We start from the raw sequence: 16,047 nt of genomic DNA, 5'->3' as shown, positions 1-16,047 counted from the left end.
GCGAGTGGGGCTGGACTGTGGTGATGGAGCAGGGAGGGCGCTGGTGGGGTCAGAGACCACCAGGCTCCGGCTGCGTGGATGAAGTGACCAGGTACAGGGGGAGGGCACATTGACTGCAGGGTGGGTGCTGCGGAAGAAGGTTCCAGGCTGGGGGGAGAGAGCAGGAGGCCAGGGGCTCCGTGGTGTGCTCAGACGCGGCGGGCGGATGGTGGGGTGGAGGGCTGGCAGGCTGGGTTCAGTTTGCTGCCTGTGGGTCAGTGGGGCGGGGCCGGTGGGGACCACAGGCAGCTGGACGTGCGTCTGGCACTCAGGGAAGTGGCTGGGGCGGAAGACAGGGCTTGAGGAGCCGCTGCCTTACGGGTGGGATTTACAGCCAGGGCACTGGCTGAGGCCTGGGACTCACCGGGGCCTGGGTGAGCAGGGCGAGGTGGGGAGAGGGGAAGAGGGGGTTGGGAGGTCGGGTCGGGCAGACGCCCCCAGCAGCTCAGGGTCCAGGATATAAATCTCATCCTGTGCGATCTCGGTCACGTAGTTGAGGTGTTCCTGCGGGTGGGGAGGTCAGGGCCGAGAGTCAGGGCCCTGCAGGGTGGCCGGGGTGGTGGTGAAGGGGCTTCCAGGCCAGGAGACCTGGAGAAGCCTCTGCTGTGAGCAGGAACGCTGAGAGGAGGCAGGCGGGCCAGTGGCCCTGCCAGTCCCCTGTCCCCTCCCCCATTCTCCTCTCCTCTCCTGCCACCCAAGCCCGTACCCTGACCTCCACACAGCGGGCCCCCCAGCTGGCCAGCCCCTTCCTACTGCTAAGCGTTTACCCAGGTGACCAGGCCTCTGGCCAGAAGTGCCTTTCCTTCCGTGTCTGGATGGATGACAGCTGTGCCGTGAGGGCCGCCCCCACCCCACCCCACCCCAACCCAACCCAGCGAGCCCTGTCCGGGCACACGGGCTCCCTTCTCCCGTCAGCACCATCCCTGTGCACGGCCCAACCGCGGACACTATGGGACGCAAGGACGGCTGTGCCCGGCTGTGGAGGGTGGCCTAGCAGGACAGGGGACACTGGGGCCCCGGAGTCGGCGGCGGACGGAGCAGGACGGCGAGTGCTCACCTGGGCCCTGTCGATTCTGTAGAAGCGGCTAGCAGTGGTGGCTGTGGGGAGAGAGGTGGCTGAAGAAGGGGGCCCTTGTCCAGGCCTAGGTCTTCTGCCGCCCCACCCCACCTAGGACTCCCAAGGGAGGGGGCAGGACACGGCCCGGGACCACCCTGAGACGGCCCTTCGGGGCCACTCACCATCCAGGAAGCACCACTTGGGGGAGAGTTTCTGGCACGTCGGAGACTTGGCTCCAGCACCTTCGGGCTCCTGTAGAGAGAAGCAGAGGCCGGGGCTGGGGGCGACCAGAACCCGGGGCAGGAGGGGGCAGCCCAGGCAGGCCCCAGACCTGCTCCTCACCTGCCTGAGCCTCTCGATGTGGGCGCGGCACAGCTCCAGGTCGCTGTCTCCGGGGACCACCACGGTGCCCAACGGCACGGCTGGAGGACAGAGCGGCTGTCAGCAGCCGGCTGCCCCCACCGCCCTGCCCTCAGGGGACCCGGCGCTCCTCGGAGCCCCCAGCCCCCCCGTTCGCCACTCACAGGCCTCTTTGAGCTGCTCCTTGTCATAGTGCAAGGCCTCGTAGTCGTGCATGCTGACCCTGCTCACCTGGATCCGCAGCTGCTCCGGCACTGGCTGCTGGCTGCGGGCGGGGCGACCACACAGCACTCGGCAAGGGCTCTCCTGGGCTTCCCGTCCCCGCCAGGCACCGAGCCCCACCCAGCTGCCCCGGGGGACTGTGAGCCTCATTTCCAGATGGGAAAACCGAGGCTGGGGAGGGGCATACTCGCTGTGCAGGGGGGCGGCGCTCCGCCGCTTGGCCTTCTGCACCATGGTGGCCTGATTGCGCAGCGAGATGCGGATGCGTGAGGCTGCGAGCTTGCAGGGCTCACCGTCCACCTGCACTGGGATGGCCTTAGACGTGGTGAGCAGCACCTCTCGGCACTGTGTCAGCCGCTCGCCGTGCCCGCCCACCTGCAGCGCTGCCTGTGGGCGCGAGAGGCTCAGGCCAGGGGCCAGGGGATGGCAGGACCTCAAGCTCCGCTTTTCCCAGGGATGCTCTGGCCAAAGTGAGAGTGACCCCCCGCCCCGTGGAGAGCAGACGGAGGGTGAGACCCCAGCCAGAGAAGGAGGTGAGGGTCAGCTCTCCTGTCCTGGCCAATGAAGGAAGTTTGGTGACTGCCCCCCCCCTTTCCATCTTGGGGCCAGGCTCCGGGGCACTGTGGGGACAGGGCCGGGGCTCTAGGCGGTCCCCGTGCTGGCTCACTCACCAGGGATGTCATGGTAAAGCCAATAACCTCGAGGTAGCCATCATCATGCCGCTGGGGCTCGAAGTCATGGTGCTCCCCAGGGTGGCCCCAGGGCATGGTGCCCGCACAGTACCTGGAGGGGAGGGCACCACAATGGGCTTCAGGGGACGGGCGTGCAGGACAGAGGCAGCAGGGCCCACACAGAGCCCTTCCCTCCTCACCTGGGGATGTTCAGGAAAACAATGCACTGGGGTTTCAGGTCCTGAATCTTGGGGGTCAGGTCAGTCCCGTCACACTGGAGGCGGGAACGGCGGAGGGTGTAGAGGGTATATGTACCCAGGTGGTCTCCCTTCCGCTGGGCCCGCCCACCCTGCCTGCCAGCATGGCCCACTCACCACCACGCGGATGTGCTTGGCCAAGTCCTTGGAGCTGCCCATCAGGAAGTCGGAGAAGGCTGTCTGTGGGAGACAGAGGGCGTCACCATCTGGTGACAGGTAATTGCCTTCACCGCTGCCACGCAGGGGTCCTGCGGCCTGGGAGACACAGGTAGGCAGGGGGCACAGGCGGTAGAACAGGTGGGCATGGGAATGGTGGGGCGTAGCTGGCAGACCCCAGACTCACCCCGGCGTAGAACATCTTATTCCGAAAGCGGCTGTTGAATTTCTCTGGGTTGGCCTCTGGGTGGTGACAAGAAATAGGGGACAGTCAGTTGTTCTGAGCCTGCTGGGGCTTCCCAGGCTGGGGTCAAGAGGGAGGGTTGAGAATGAATGCCTTTTACTGGGAAGGGCAAGATCTGGTCCTCTCGGGGACCCCCTCCTGTATCCCTCCCTCCCCAGCCTCCCCAGGCCTCCTCAGCAAAAGTCTGCCAACCTCGAGACTCGTGAAACTCCAGGGTGACGTGGGCATCAAAGCCCAGGCTGAAGTAGTTGTTGAAGACATCCAGCGGCAGCTGGAGAAAGGCCAGGGACGGGCATGAGGGCTGGCCGGCTCAGCCCCCGCGTTTTCAGGCCTTTCCCACACAATCACGTCCACCAGACAGCTCTGCCCCCAGCCCCCCTGCCTTGGCCCTGCCGTCTGAGCTCCCAGGCTAAGTGCCCCGCGCACAAGGGCACCCCGTGCCCTGCTGGCCCTCTCTTCCCATAGCCCTCCCCCCTGACGGGCCGTGTTCTGCAGGAGCCCCACGAGAGCCGGGACTTGGTTTTGCTCGCTGCTGAGAACAGACGGTGCCCGGCAGTAGCAGGTTCTCAGTAAATATGTGCTGAGTGACAGCTACCTCTTGAGGTGAGTGCCGTTACTCCCTCTTCCTGTGAAGAGGCCGAGGTCTGGAGACACCAAGAGTCACCCCGGGTCCCAGGATCCCAGACACCCCCGGCCCTGCCCCGGCCAACCCACCCGGTCGGTGGCCCCCTCATCTCGCTCCTCAGGCCCCGCCTCGGGGTTGGGCTCAGCATGGAGGTCCCAGCGGTCCAGCTGCACCACGTTGCCCTCCTCTACGTGGGAGAGGATCTTGGACACGGGCTCATCGGTGTAGCCCTGGGGGGAGGCAGGAACTGAGCCCCTCCGGGGTCTGGGCCTTCCCTGCTGCTCCGCCCTCCCCAGCTCCCTGCCCTGTGGGCGCTCACCCCACCCCAGTTGAGGGTGCGGGCCAAGTCGTTGCCGGTGCCCAGGGGCAGGATGGCGACGGGTGGCGGTGGTTTTAAGCGCAGCTGGTCCAGGGTGGAGAGGATCCAGCCAACCTGCAGCGGGCAGAGCACGAGAGGCCAGGTCAGAGTGCGAGGCCAGGGCCGGGCCGGGCCGGGCCGGGCCGGGAGGGGCAGGGGCGCTCACCGTGCCATCGCCCCCACAGGCCAGGATCCGCAGGTTGTGCACCCGACGGTACATCTCCAGCCTGGGGTCAGAAGACAGGAATGGGGTCAGGGTCCGAGTGCTGTACCCCGAGCGCCAGGCGAGCCCCCGCCACCATCCCCACGAGAGCCCTGGCAAGTACTTACGCCTCCTTGGGCCCTCCCTGGCTCAGGTCAAAGACTTGCCGGGGATTGAGATACCAGAGGAAGGACTGGATGATCTTGGCGCCCTGTGGGAGACCAGGAGCCGACAGGGACGGGGCGGCGGGGGGTGGGGGGGAGGCAGTCAGGGGTGGCGTGCTGAGGTGGAGAGATGCGTGGGGAGAAGGGTGGGAACTGTGGGAACAAGGCCTAGGCAGGGGCGAAGGGTGGAGACAGAATTGGATTTTCTCAGCGTCCCTGGGAAAGAGGAATGGGGCAGAAGCTGCAACAGAACCTGGGAACAGCTGCTGCGGGGAGGGGCATGAGCTTGACCCCATCCCTCCCCCAAGGCACTCGGTGGAGAGGGCAGGCTGTGGGTACCTGGTTGCCCCCACTCTTGGGGTTCACGAACACCAGCAGGGGCTTCATGAGGGGGGACGGGGTGGGCCTGATGATGAAGGGTCTCCAGCGGCCCTCCTTGGAGACACAGAGAGCCCATAAGGCTCTTTCCTGTCTTGGCAGACCCCGCCCCCGTTCCCTTGTGATCACACCGGGTCACACCTCACAGTGGGCCTGGCCATAGAGAGGCACCTCGGATCTGACCTCTCACCCTCCTCAGGGCCGCAGAGCCCAAACTGACCCACTGGTGGCCGAGCTGGCAGCATCAGCCCAGGGGGCTCAGCATCCCCCAAAACAGGCCCCTCTCTCCTGTTCCCCTCCAGCTGCCCACCTGGTCCCAGGTCTAACCTCAGGCCCTTTCTTGCTAGATTTCCTCTTGAAGGATGCCCTCTTTTTCTTCTTGCTTGCCTTGAGGGTATTCTGCAAGGGAAGCAAGGATGTTGGTGACAAGGTGGGTGGGCCCAGGTGGCTGGCAGACCCTAGGTGTCTGCGGGGGTCAAGGGTGCGGGCAGGACTCACCTGGGGCCTGCGGGCACGGAGGATCCAGGTGGGTGGGATGACCACGGCGGCGTGGACCCCCAGGGAGCACGGCTCCTCGATCTGCTGCAGCATGAAGCAGGACACCTTGCTGTGGTACTAGAGGGGGTTGGTTGGCGTGGCTGAGCCGGAGCCAGCTGAGACCCGGGACCCCCAACCCAGCGCAGCCCGGGGGCCAGCCTGCAGGTAGGGCGAGCAGCACTCACGGCTTGCTTGCACCAGGAGCAGCTGATGGCCACGATCTCCTTGCTGTGGAAGGTGAACTTCTGCTGGAAGCCCTAGGGCGCACAGGGTGATGAGGGCAGCCAGGACCCAGCCTGGAGCAGCAGACCCAGCCCCCTTCCGGTGCCAACCTTTCTCCACCCAGGGCAATGGAGCACGTTTTTTAAAAATAAAAGAACTGTAAGATGAGTCCCTAGGGTAGGGAGGGAGGCTGAGCCAGGTGCCCACAACTCTCTCTAGTGAACTGAGTGATCTGCTGCAAAGGGGTCCACAGCTAACTCCTGCCTGACCCCAATCCCTCCTTCCTGACCCAGGCCCGCCAGGCCCGCCAGTGCACTCTGAAAGTTCTTTATGGTACCGATCACATTCATTCCTGCTCATTCCACACATGCTCCTCGCGGGCCTGCTGTGTGCCCCACACTGCTGGATACTGAGTGGACGGAGGAAAGAGGGACCTCTCAGAGCCTGAACTTACTGAGGGAGCAGACAATAAATAAGTCAACGAAACCACAACCACTGTGGACTGTGCTCAGGAAGCCCCCTGCAGCCTGTCTGGGAGCCATATCCTCCTCTAGGAGGACAGGGACCCGCTACCCAGCTCGGTGCTCGCCACCCAGCAGGCCCTAAACACGCATCTGCCGAGTTAACGAGTGAAGAAGTCTAGATGCTTCTCAAAGGGCTCACTCGCGACTTCAGAGCAGTCCAGAGACGCTGCTCTAGAAGGCTTTCCTCTCTGCCCTCCTGCTCTGCCCAGGGACCTGGCTGCTCTGGACCTGGCTGGGCACTGCAGCCAGGCTGAGAGTGAGCCCTGACCACGGTCACTGATGGATGGGCCACACGAGGCTCAGGGGCCGTAGGGCCTGGGGCCAGTGGGCAGGAGGCTGGCCAACTTCCTTGGGCAGGGCCTCACCTTCCCACAGTGCCGACACTTGCCATCCTGGCGTCGCCTGTGTACCCAGTGGTGCCGCACAAAGGTTGGCTGGCGGAGGAGAGAAGTGTCACCGGAGTAAGTGAGGGGTGGAAGCTTTGAACATGGCCTGTGCCCCTCAATATATCAACAGTGAGGGGCAGGGGCTGCAGGATGCTCTCTGCAGTCCTGTGTGTGAGAAGGGGCTGAAGACTTCTCCCCGTGGCCTGGAGGTCGGGGCTCAGAGGAAGTACAGAGAGAACTGGGAGGCACAAGAGGTAGGCAGTGCCCTACCCCATCTGCAGGCAGGGCCAACCGGGCCTTCCCCTTTGAGACCCTCAGAGCCTCAGCCCTGTACCTCCCTGGGCCCCAGAGCCGCCTAGAAGGAGCTGAGCCCCTGGTGACACTCTGAAGACACTGCAGAGAGGTCCACTCAGGAAACCTGGGGCCCTAACTACCCTGGGCACTTACCTCACGGACGTTCCTGGAGCCTGATTCACGGAAGGATGGCTTACAGCGGAAATTGATCTGTGAACCATGAAATGATCACCAAAACATCAGAACCTCCCTTTGTGGGGTCAGGCATATGGCCACCCCCTTCAGGAAAGTGTCACTCGGAGGCATCCTTGCAAGGTAGGGATAGCCCCCAATCATCCTGGGAGCCCTGAGAACGTGAGACACCTCTTCTCAGAAGCCCTCCTACATCCCCGCTCCTCTCCACTAGCCAGAAGGAATCTTTCCTTCCTCTGCCCAGTGTTCTGGGATGAGGGAGACAGCAAGCTCTGTATCCGTCTCCCCCACTAAAACAGCACCAAGGCTTACCCCTCCTATACCTTTCCTCACCCTCCAGCACTCCCAACTCAGGCACATGCCGGCAACCCAGTCCCTGCTTGCTGACTGGTCCCTGGAGATTGTTAGCTCATTTGTGAAATCCTGGTTTGATTTTCACCTTAGGGGGTGGTGTGATGGGTCTATAGTGCCTGGGGCTACACTGGTTTCTCTTCTCCTAACTGTCCCTGCTTCAGCCTTAGCAGAATTGTAGGGAAACCTCACACTACGAGTTGGGGGGTGGGGGAAGCAGTCCACGTTAGCCTTGTTCATGCCATTGCTAGCCCTACGGGATTTCTCTTATGCTGGTCTGGGTTTCTGCTGCCTGGGGAGCCCTGATGGGCCATGGCAGCCCTCCCACCCTCTGCCTGGACCCACCCGCCCAGCTTTCCTTCCACCTCCCTCCCTGGAAGCACACGGCCCAGACGTGCCCCCAGCTGCAGACACACCGTGGACAGTGGTCCTTGGGGAAAGGTCTTTACAGTGGCAGCGTGGAGGGGACTGAGCCAGGCTTCAGGGCCGCACAGGACTGGCCCTGACACAGCTGGGTTGCACAGCTCCAGCAAGGCATGGCCCCTTCTAAGTGTTAGTTTGGGAACTGATAAAATGGTGTCTCGGTCATCATTCATTACTTCATCTGGTTGAGTAACAGTCTACAAGCCCCACTCTGTGCCAGGCTTGTTCTGGGCAGTGGGGTCACAGTAACAAGTAAAGGGGAGGAGCCAGGATGCAAATGCAGGCATCTCAGCTCCAGGGTCCTTGGCTCTTCACCACTACGCACACTGGGGTACCCCTGGCAGGTGATGTTTGTGTAACATGAAAATGCGTGTACAGATACACACGTGTGCGCACTGGGAGGGCTTTAGCACCCAAAGGGGAGGGGCCGCAGAGCCTGAGCAACACTCACCTTCTCTAGCTGTTCAATGCAGGGGGTGTGTACCACAATCTTGCACGCGGCACACTTTCTCCGGGACACTGATTTCTGCTGCGGGAAAGAGAGGGCCCCTGAGGCACCAGGTAACTCCACCCAGGATGCTGCCCCAGGGCAGGCAGAGAACTCCTCGCACCTGCCCCAGCACAGCTGCCCACTGTGTGCACCGGGAAGCCCCAGCCCCGGCATCAGGACACAGCCCCATTCCTCTCACCATCCTCGGGCAGCCCACCGCAGGGGTGCTTAGGTGAGAGCCTTGTTTCCGCCTTCCCCTGGAAGGGCAGCAGCCTGTCAGGCCCGCAGGCGTCGGCCTACAGGCTTCTAGACCTGGCTCCACCACCAGGGGGCAGTGTGCTGCACAGAGCTCACTCACCAGCATCTTGGCTACACAGTACTGCTCTCCAACATAGCAGAAGTCCCCGGACACGTTGGTCTCAAACCAGATGTGCTCCCCATACGTCGCTGACTCCTAGACCACAGGATGAGCACGCTTAGTGCACCCCTGCCCTGCCCGACCAACCCTCCCTCTCCCAATACAAACCTGCTCCAGCTGCCACAATCTACTTTGCTCCATCCTGTTTTCCCCACTGTCCCTTGGCTTTAAGACTTGGCTCAAACGTGGCCATGCCAGGTCTGCCCTGACCCCATAGGCCCACGGGCTCTTCTCGCAGCTGCCCACAGTACCCTCAACCCGACTGCTCCTGTGGCCCTGAGCCCGGCGGGGACTGGTCCTCATTTGCCCCTTGCAGCTCCCGGCCACTCACGCTCCAGTCCACAGTGCTCCGGATCTGCCGCTCAGGCTCACTGCGCGGGGCCCCGGGAGCTGGAGGAGGGGGTGCCAGGTGCTGGAGGCCTGACTTGGTGATGGCTTTCCTACAGAAAAGGAGATAGCTGAGGCTAGCTGAGCACTCGGCGACTCTGCTTCCTTCCCCTCACCTACGATCTCTGCCCTCACCGTGACCTCAACACCGGGTCAAGACAGGGACGGCGGTAGGAAGGGCAAGAGGATGCCCTAAGGCAGCCCAAGACTCTGAGAGGATTCCCGAGGAGACTGGGCCCTCCTCAGAGTCCTGCTGGCTTCCGAGCATGGCTCAGAGCTCTTCCCGAGCCGGGGGCCCTCAAGCCAGCCCCCGGAGGCCACTCGCCCTGCTGGCTGCAGCTATACCTACGCAAGCAGGGCACTCCAGGTCTGGGGTCCGGCTGACTTGCGCCGCAGGGCTACCTGGCGTCTGCGGGACAGCGGGCGCACGCAGGCAGGCATCCTGGGGCCAGCTGCGGTGCCCGAGGCTCTTCGGCCCCCCAGGCTGAGGTGCTGGCCTGAGGGCCGCTGCGGGCTGAGGGTCCGGTAGTAACCATGCAGGCCCCAGAGGGCGCGGTCTTTCACCACGTCAGCGGGCAGCAGGTGGGAGGAGGCCCGGCGCCGGCGCCAGCGGGGAATGGGCAGCACGGGCAGGGCTCCCCGATGCGGGGATGGCCCCGGTCTCTTGGTGCCTGGCTGGGTGGCCGCCAACGACGCAACTGTCACATCCTCCTCCTGGACCCCCTCCTCCTCATCCATGCCCAAGAGCCCGGCCAACAGCAGGGGTGCGCCCAGACGCGGGGCCCCAACAGCGGCAGGCTGCAGGGCGGGCACCTCATCCACGGTGAAGCGGGGGTTGCAGGAGGGGGGCGCGGTGCTGGAGCGCCGGCGGCTGGAGCGCGGGGCCCCCACCCCGCAGCCCAGGAGGCAGCCCTGGAGCTGTGCGCTGGAGCGGCGCCGCTGGACCAGCGAGGAGGAGGCCTGCCCTGCAGGCGAGCGGCGCCGGGCCTTGCCTGTGGGCAGCCCCACGCTGCCGGGCCGCCTCTGCCCCTCTCCAGGGCCTGGCGCCTTCCGCTGGAAGTGTCTCCTAAAGAAGGTCTCCATGGCAGGGGCAGGCGGGTGGCTGTCGGGTGGAGACCGGGGGCATGAGGAGCTGGGCCAGGCCACGGCGCACCCTGTGCCCTGGAGCCCCGTCACAGCCGCTGCCCTTGAGCAGAGAAGGGACACTTGGGAGGCATTGGGGGGGGCGCATCTGTGGCCTCTGAGCTCCATAAACGGGGTGCCTGGGGGTGCCAGAGGATCCAGCAGGGAGCCTGCACTCATCACTGTTCCCTGTGCGGCCCCAGGAGTGCTGGGCAGGAGGGGCTGCCAGCTCCCCATCTGGGATCCCCTGTCCAAGCACCATGATCCACCAAGCTCTAGCCTAAAGGGCTTCAAGTCCCTTGCCTGAAGCTGATGGAAAAGAAAAGAAAAAGGAAGGTGGAAGCCTGGAGCCGACCTAGACAGACTGAGGGGCTGAGGGCAAGGCTTTTCCTCTCCTTAGGCCTTTGTTTTGCCACCAACACAGGGCAGGTTAGGCTTAGGTGTCCCCTCCTGGAACATGGCACAAGCCAAGCCATGGTAAGAAAATGAGGCTCTCTGAAGAGAAATTCAGTCCTGATACGACCCCCTGACTTGCTGTCAGGCTGACAGTGGCACTAGAAATGGAGAGGATCTGACGTCTGCCTTGGGGATTGAAGGCCCCGGGGAACTAAGGCCCCCCGAAAACTGGAGACGCAGCCGCACAGGGCGAGAAGCCACCAGGGGGACTTTGTGTGGGAAGCCACGAGAGCCGAGAGTGCCTCCGCCTCTGGGTGTGTGTGCGCTCTTGCTCTGAGGGGCTGACAGTAAGAACTTTTCTGGTCTTACCTTTCTGAAGAGGCACAGTACAGACATCCCATGTGTGAAAATGCTGGATGATGTCAGAAAACCCTTCCAGCTCTGCTCTGAGGAAGCCCATGAACTGCACCTTGACCTGGGGGCCAATGCTCGAAGCCCAAACGCTGAGAATTCCAGACACTAAGCTACCCAGAGCTCCTCCTGCAGGAGCCTTGGCGACCACCCTTGCTCAAGCCATCCTCCCTTGACCTGGTCTGAACACAGGCTCCGCTTCCTCTGCCAGCTCACCTACCCCCTGCCGCCCCTTCCGCACAGGCGGCTGGGAGCACCTGCGCCCTCACCTTCCCCTAACAGTGCGGGGAGGGGCAGGAAGCCTGGTATGCTTCAGGGGGGCAACGCCTCCAGAATTCCCAGGGACACCTGTGTCCTGCCATCAAGTACTCTCCTGGGCCCTGGCAGCCACAGGGAGGTCTGAGTCACGGCCATGGGACACCTGCCTGGGGCTGACAGGAGAGATACGTCTGCTAGCTGAGGGCCTCTGAGAGAGGGTGGGAGCCCTGGACAAAAGGTGGAAGATGATGTGTCTGAGGAATCGGGGCTGGGCTGCATGTCCAGCGCCTACTCCTCCCATCCAACACCCCCACCCTTGATTTGCTACTGCCCTGTGGGTCCGGGCAGGCAGTGTCAGGCGGGGCCCTGGATGGCTGTGGAGGTACTGACACGGAGGCACCCATGCCTGGGGAAGCAGTGCTCGGGTCTGCCCAGCTCCGGGTCTCTGCCTCTTACAGTCTGCCAGCCTCTGCAGGTGACAGGGAGAAAGGCAGGAGAGCTCTTGGCTTCCTCCTAAAGTCAATGCAATCATGGCTTACGTTTACTGAGCGCCCACCTGTAACAGGCATGGTTCTAAGCCCTCTGCAAACATGTGTACCATTTTATAAACCACAGCATCCTAGGGACTTCCCTGGTGGCGCAGTGGTTAAGAATCCACCTGCCTATGCAGGGGACACGGGTTTGAGCCCTGGTCTGGGAGGATCCAACATACCGCGGAGCAACTAGGCCCATGAACCACAAGTACTGAGCCTGCGCACCTGGAGCCTGTGCTCCGCAACAAGAGAGGCCGCGACAGTGAGAGGCCCCGCGCACCGTGATGAAGAGTGGCCCCCGCTTGCCGGAACTAGAGGAAGCCCTCGCACAGAAACGAAGACCCAACACAGCCAAAAAAAAAAAACAAAACAAAAAACCACCTGCCAATGCAGGGGACACGGGGTCGAGCCCCGGTCTGGGAAGATCCCACATGTCGCGGAGCAACTAAGCCCGTGCGCCACAGCTACTGAGCCTGAGCTCTGTAGCCCGCAAGCCACAACTACTGAAACCTGCGCACCTAGAGGCTGTGCTCCGCAACAAGAGAAGCCACCGCAATGAGAAGCCCACACACCGCAGTGAAGAGCAGCCCCTGCTCGCTGCAACTAGAGAAAGCCGGGCAACGAAGACCCGACACAGCCAAAAATAAATAAATACATAAAATTTAAATAAATAAACACAGCACCCTAAAGAATAGATACTGTATCATGCCCCGTTCCTCATGGGAGACTGCGGAGGTAACTTGCCCAAAGTGCACAACTAGTCTGTGCGGAGCCACTGCTGGAACCTGCCTCTACCTGAACCCCAAAGCCCGCGCCCCAGAGACATGGCAGAGAGCAGGGTCTTCCCTGCTGGGCCACGAGCTGGGACTAAGGTGGAATGCGGGGGAGGGAAGGGAGCCATAACAAGGACAGTAGCGGTCCCATTTACCCATCACCTACTATGCGACGGGCCCTGGGCTAAGTGCGTTCGTTTATCATCTCGTTTGATCCTCACTACCACCACCTCCTGAGGCAGGATCGATAGCTCCATTACAGAGATGAGGAAACAGGCTTGACGAGGTGCAATAACGTGCTCCAAGATCACTCGGCTGGTCAGCGGCAGGACTGGGACCTGAACCCAGGGCTGCCTGACGCAGGGTCTGCTCTGCACCCAGGAAGAGGAGCCTAAAGGCCCAGCTGCCCACTGCCCCAGGGCACTGGCTTGCCAGCACTGCCCCAAGGTGTCAGCTTTCCCTGCTCGCCTGGTCAGGCCACCCTGTGACAGCTGCCCAGCCCGGAGGAGATTAGTCAGCCGAACACACCGCCTGATGCGAGTGTCGCCCAGAAAACAAAAGGCCACAGTCACTGGCGGGGGGGGGGGGGGGGGGGGGGGGGGGCGGGGGGGGCAGGGCGGGGTGCGGCAGCTGCTCTCTGGGTGGCAGTGAGGGCTGGACCCTGCCTACTGCCCCAGACCCACGACAAGAGGCGCCGGCAGGACGAGGTCGCCCGCACATCCGCCTCATGACACGGGGGCGACTTACAGGTGCTCCCCTACCACGTTCGAGCCCACACACTGCCCCGGGGTCTCCTCAGGCGCCTGACGGTGTAGTCACTGCGAGCGGGGCGGGGCAGGCTAGGCCAGCCTGGCCTTGTGTGGCCACGTGCAAAGCCCCTTCCTCACGGGCCTCAGTCTCCTTGTTGGTCCAAGGAGGCAGTCAGCTGGCTGACCTGACGCCTTATGACAAGCTCTCCTCTAAGGCACCCACTCCTCTACGCTCCACCCAGGCCCCATGCTTCCTGTTCCTCCCGTCTCCATAGAAACCTCTGTCCTCTGGTCAGCAGTGGCCTGACTCCTGACTTCCTATCTCTGCTGAGGCTTTTCCTGGGTCTGCTCAGAAGCCCAGCCTGGTCTCAGGCCTGTCCCAGCCTTTCCTCTGCTTGGGCGTGGAGCTTCTCCCCACAGCACAGCTCCGAGTGGCAGCTTCTTGTCACCTCACGCTCTGTCACCTTCCAGGTACCACATGGTATGTGTAAAGGTCACCGGAGGACGCCCCACAGGGCTCTAACACCAACAGCAGAGCACGAATGGCTGCCCCTCAGCCTCCCAGTGGGGGACCTGGGGTAATCCTGTCACACCCGAAGGGGACAGAGTGGGAAAGGACTCACGGGCCCCGTCAACTGGCTGCTGGGAGCCTGGGGAGGACAAAGGATGCTACAGGGAGACACGCACAGTGGTGGCTGGCCATGCACCCCGGTGAACAGCACCGAGTGGGGCTGCAGGTGGCCAAGCTAGGGCAGCTGCCGGGGGTGAGCGGACACGAGTGCCTCAGCTTCATCGGCGACTGGCTAGGAAGCACAGGACTCTTGGCCTCCCAGCCAGACTGTCTCACACTCTATGTTAGCTTCAAGTGGAAAAGCCCATGAGCCTTGGCATCCTGTATCTGCCATTGCTTTCCTGGGCTGACCAACTAACCTTTCCGAGTCTCAATTTTCTTATCTGAAAAATGGGGATGAAACGACCTAGTTTAGGAGGTTTGACATAAGGGAGGTTCGGATGAGATAACAGTAGAAAGTAGAAAGATAACAGCTGGCAGAGAGGAGGGGCAGGGCAGGGCCTACGCCTATAGCAGACACCAGGGCGTGTGGATAGTGTCACCACCTGGGGTCTGTCTCTGCCCACGGTGGGGGTGGGAACCCGGAAGGGGAAGCTGGAGCTCCCAGGATGGCCACCCCCACCCCGAGGAACAGAGCCTGGCAGCCAGAGCTGCCTGGGTGTCTGCTCCTGCTGTGATGAACGCCCTCTGCCCCTGGCACCAGGCCTGGCCCCCCGGGGATCCCTCTGCTTCCAGAGGTGCTCACACAGGCCGCCCTGTGGGATTCAGTCAGAGTGCCCGTTCCACGCTGTGGACGGGCCCCTCACGCCCCTCTTCCCGGTGCAGGCTGGGAATGGTGCCATGTGGCCCCATTTCCAGCAGCCCCAGAGCCGGGGCCTGGAGCTGCTTCCCCAGGGTCTTGCTGCTCAGAAGCCACCTCTGGCTGCTTTGCTCCCACGGCCCTGAGGCTGAGGTCAGAGGAGAGGAGATGGGGACTGCTGGAAAGGGGGCCTGCCTGGGGCTGGTGAGGCAGGGTTCCTAGGTCTCTGTTCACTAAAAGGATCCTGCCCAAACCAAACCAAACCAAACCAGAATGCACAGTGGGGAGAGGTGGGCCAGGGCTGCATGGCAAAGGAGGCGACCAGGCCAGTCATGTTTACCTCAACAGGGTCCTGCCCTGGCTCAGGGACAGGAGCTCAGACAGGAGCTCTGTCGGCCTACGCTTTGCCGGTCCCTTTCCATCAGCTTCAGGAGCCTTGACTGGGGATGGTGGTGCCCGGCCCGCCCTGATCCACCCCTCCCCAGGCCCACCCAGACAGATCCAGGAGGGAGCAAGCAGAAGGCAAGGAAGGGTTGAGGCAAGCCCCTTTGACCTGATCTGGAAGGCAGGGCGGCAGGCAGGAGGTGGGCCAGCGGGCGGGGGCTGGGGTCCTGGGGGGGGTGCAGGCGAGCCCCGGCTCCCGCTCCAGCTCCGGGCCGGCCTCCGGCTGAGCAAGTCCTAGTTTGGGGAGTGAGCTGCTGTGGCTGCTCCCCTGCCCCTCCCCCTCGCCACCCTCCTCCCCGACGCCTGAGACGGCCGTTATGAAAATAACCCGATCGGTAAGTGACTGCACTTCCTCTCCCAGCAGTGCAAGCAGGAGGCAGTGGGCGGGCACACACTCGCGCACGAGCCTCGCCTCCTGGCTTCTCTTCCCAAAGTCCCCAGAGGCCGGCTGAGCAACAGCTCAGTAGCCTCCCCTCCACGCGGCCCCCGGTACAGCTCAGCCCCTGCCTCAGCTCCGGGAGGGTTGGGGGGAGAAGAGGCGGGTCACCCTACACCCTCTCGCACCCACTGGACAGGTATTCCGGGATCTGAGGAAAGCAGCTGAGACAGCTAAGCACCAGCTTCAGACAAAATAACTGCAAAAATAAGCATCTGTGGCGTGTTTCACAACTTACTGAGCACTTTTCCACAAGTACTGCCGGACAGGAGGCTTGTAACTCCCCTGTGCAAGGGGCATTTTGCTCCCAGCTGAACCCCCAGGGCAGCTGAGGCTCACGGAGGCCCGTGACTGCCCATAGCTCACAAGTGGCTGAGCGGAGCCTCCTGATCCTGGGTTTCCCAGCCCTGCCAAGGGGGCCTGTCAGATCCAGAAGCAAGCCAGCCCATGTCACACGCATCCTGCCTAGAACGCCACCCCTCCGTTAACACTCCTAGCCCCTGGGATCTAGAGTGGCAGCTCTCAAACATCCTGGTCCCAGGACCCCCGTACACTCTTAAAAATTACTGAAGCTCCCCAAACAGTTTTGTTTATGGGG

At 62.8% G+C, this 16,047-nt stretch overlaps 1 protein-coding gene across 7 annotated transcripts in view; it reads right to left on the bottom strand.

The window, feature by feature from the left end:
• DGKZ (diacylglycerol kinase zeta) overlaps window positions 1-16,047 on the bottom strand; it is a 41,989-nt gene that overhangs the window by 2,884 nt on the left and 23,058 nt on the right. For 2 of the 7 annotated variants that reach the window (XM_065882005.1, XM_065882009.1), the window contains exons 2-25: window positions 8,902-9,010; window positions 8,511-8,606; window positions 8,114-8,188; window positions 6,850-6,906; window positions 6,382-6,450; window positions 5,456-5,527; window positions 5,232-5,348; window positions 5,061-5,132; window positions 4,695-4,790; window positions 4,320-4,402; window positions 4,156-4,216; window positions 3,951-4,064; window positions 3,721-3,861; window positions 3,199-3,277; window positions 2,950-3,005; window positions 2,724-2,786; window positions 2,550-2,623; window positions 2,350-2,461; window positions 1,866-2,065; window positions 1,621-1,721; window positions 1,439-1,518; window positions 1,279-1,348; window positions 1,097-1,137; window positions 404-543 (exon numbers count right to left, since the gene is read on the bottom strand). In XM_065882005.1, coding sequence (XP_065738077.1) covers window positions 404-543; window positions 1,097-1,137; window positions 1,279-1,348; window positions 1,439-1,518; window positions 1,621-1,721; window positions 1,866-2,065; window positions 2,350-2,461; window positions 2,550-2,623; window positions 2,724-2,786; window positions 2,950-3,005; window positions 3,199-3,277; window positions 3,721-3,861; window positions 3,951-4,064; window positions 4,156-4,216; window positions 4,320-4,402; window positions 4,695-4,790; window positions 5,061-5,132; window positions 5,232-5,348; window positions 5,456-5,527; window positions 6,382-6,450; window positions 6,850-6,906; window positions 8,114-8,188; window positions 8,511-8,606; window positions 8,902-9,010 — 2,178 coding nt within the window. Of the gene's footprint in view, window positions 1-403; window positions 544-1,096; window positions 1,138-1,278; window positions 1,349-1,438; window positions 1,519-1,620; window positions 1,722-1,865; window positions 2,066-2,349; window positions 2,462-2,549; window positions 2,624-2,723; window positions 2,787-2,949; window positions 3,006-3,198; window positions 3,278-3,720; window positions 3,862-3,950; window positions 4,065-4,155; window positions 4,217-4,319; window positions 4,403-4,694; window positions 4,791-5,060; window positions 5,133-5,231; window positions 5,349-5,455; window positions 5,528-6,381; window positions 6,451-6,849; window positions 6,907-8,113; window positions 8,192-8,510; window positions 8,607-8,901; window positions 9,011-9,306; window positions 10,041-16,047 lie in introns of those variants that run through there. The other 5 variants (XM_065882008.1, XM_065882006.1, XM_065882004.1 and 2 more) reach the window with 4 other exon arrangements.

This window comes from Phocoena phocoena, chromosome 8 (genome assembly GCF_963924675.1).
Source record: "Phocoena phocoena chromosome 8, mPhoPho1.1, whole genome shotgun sequence".
In the NCBI taxonomy this organism is placed as follows: Eukaryota; Metazoa; Chordata; class Mammalia; order Artiodactyla; family Phocoenidae; genus Phocoena; species Phocoena phocoena.
Note: the sequence above shows the minus strand (reverse complement) of the source record. Positions and strands in the feature narration are given on the sequence as shown.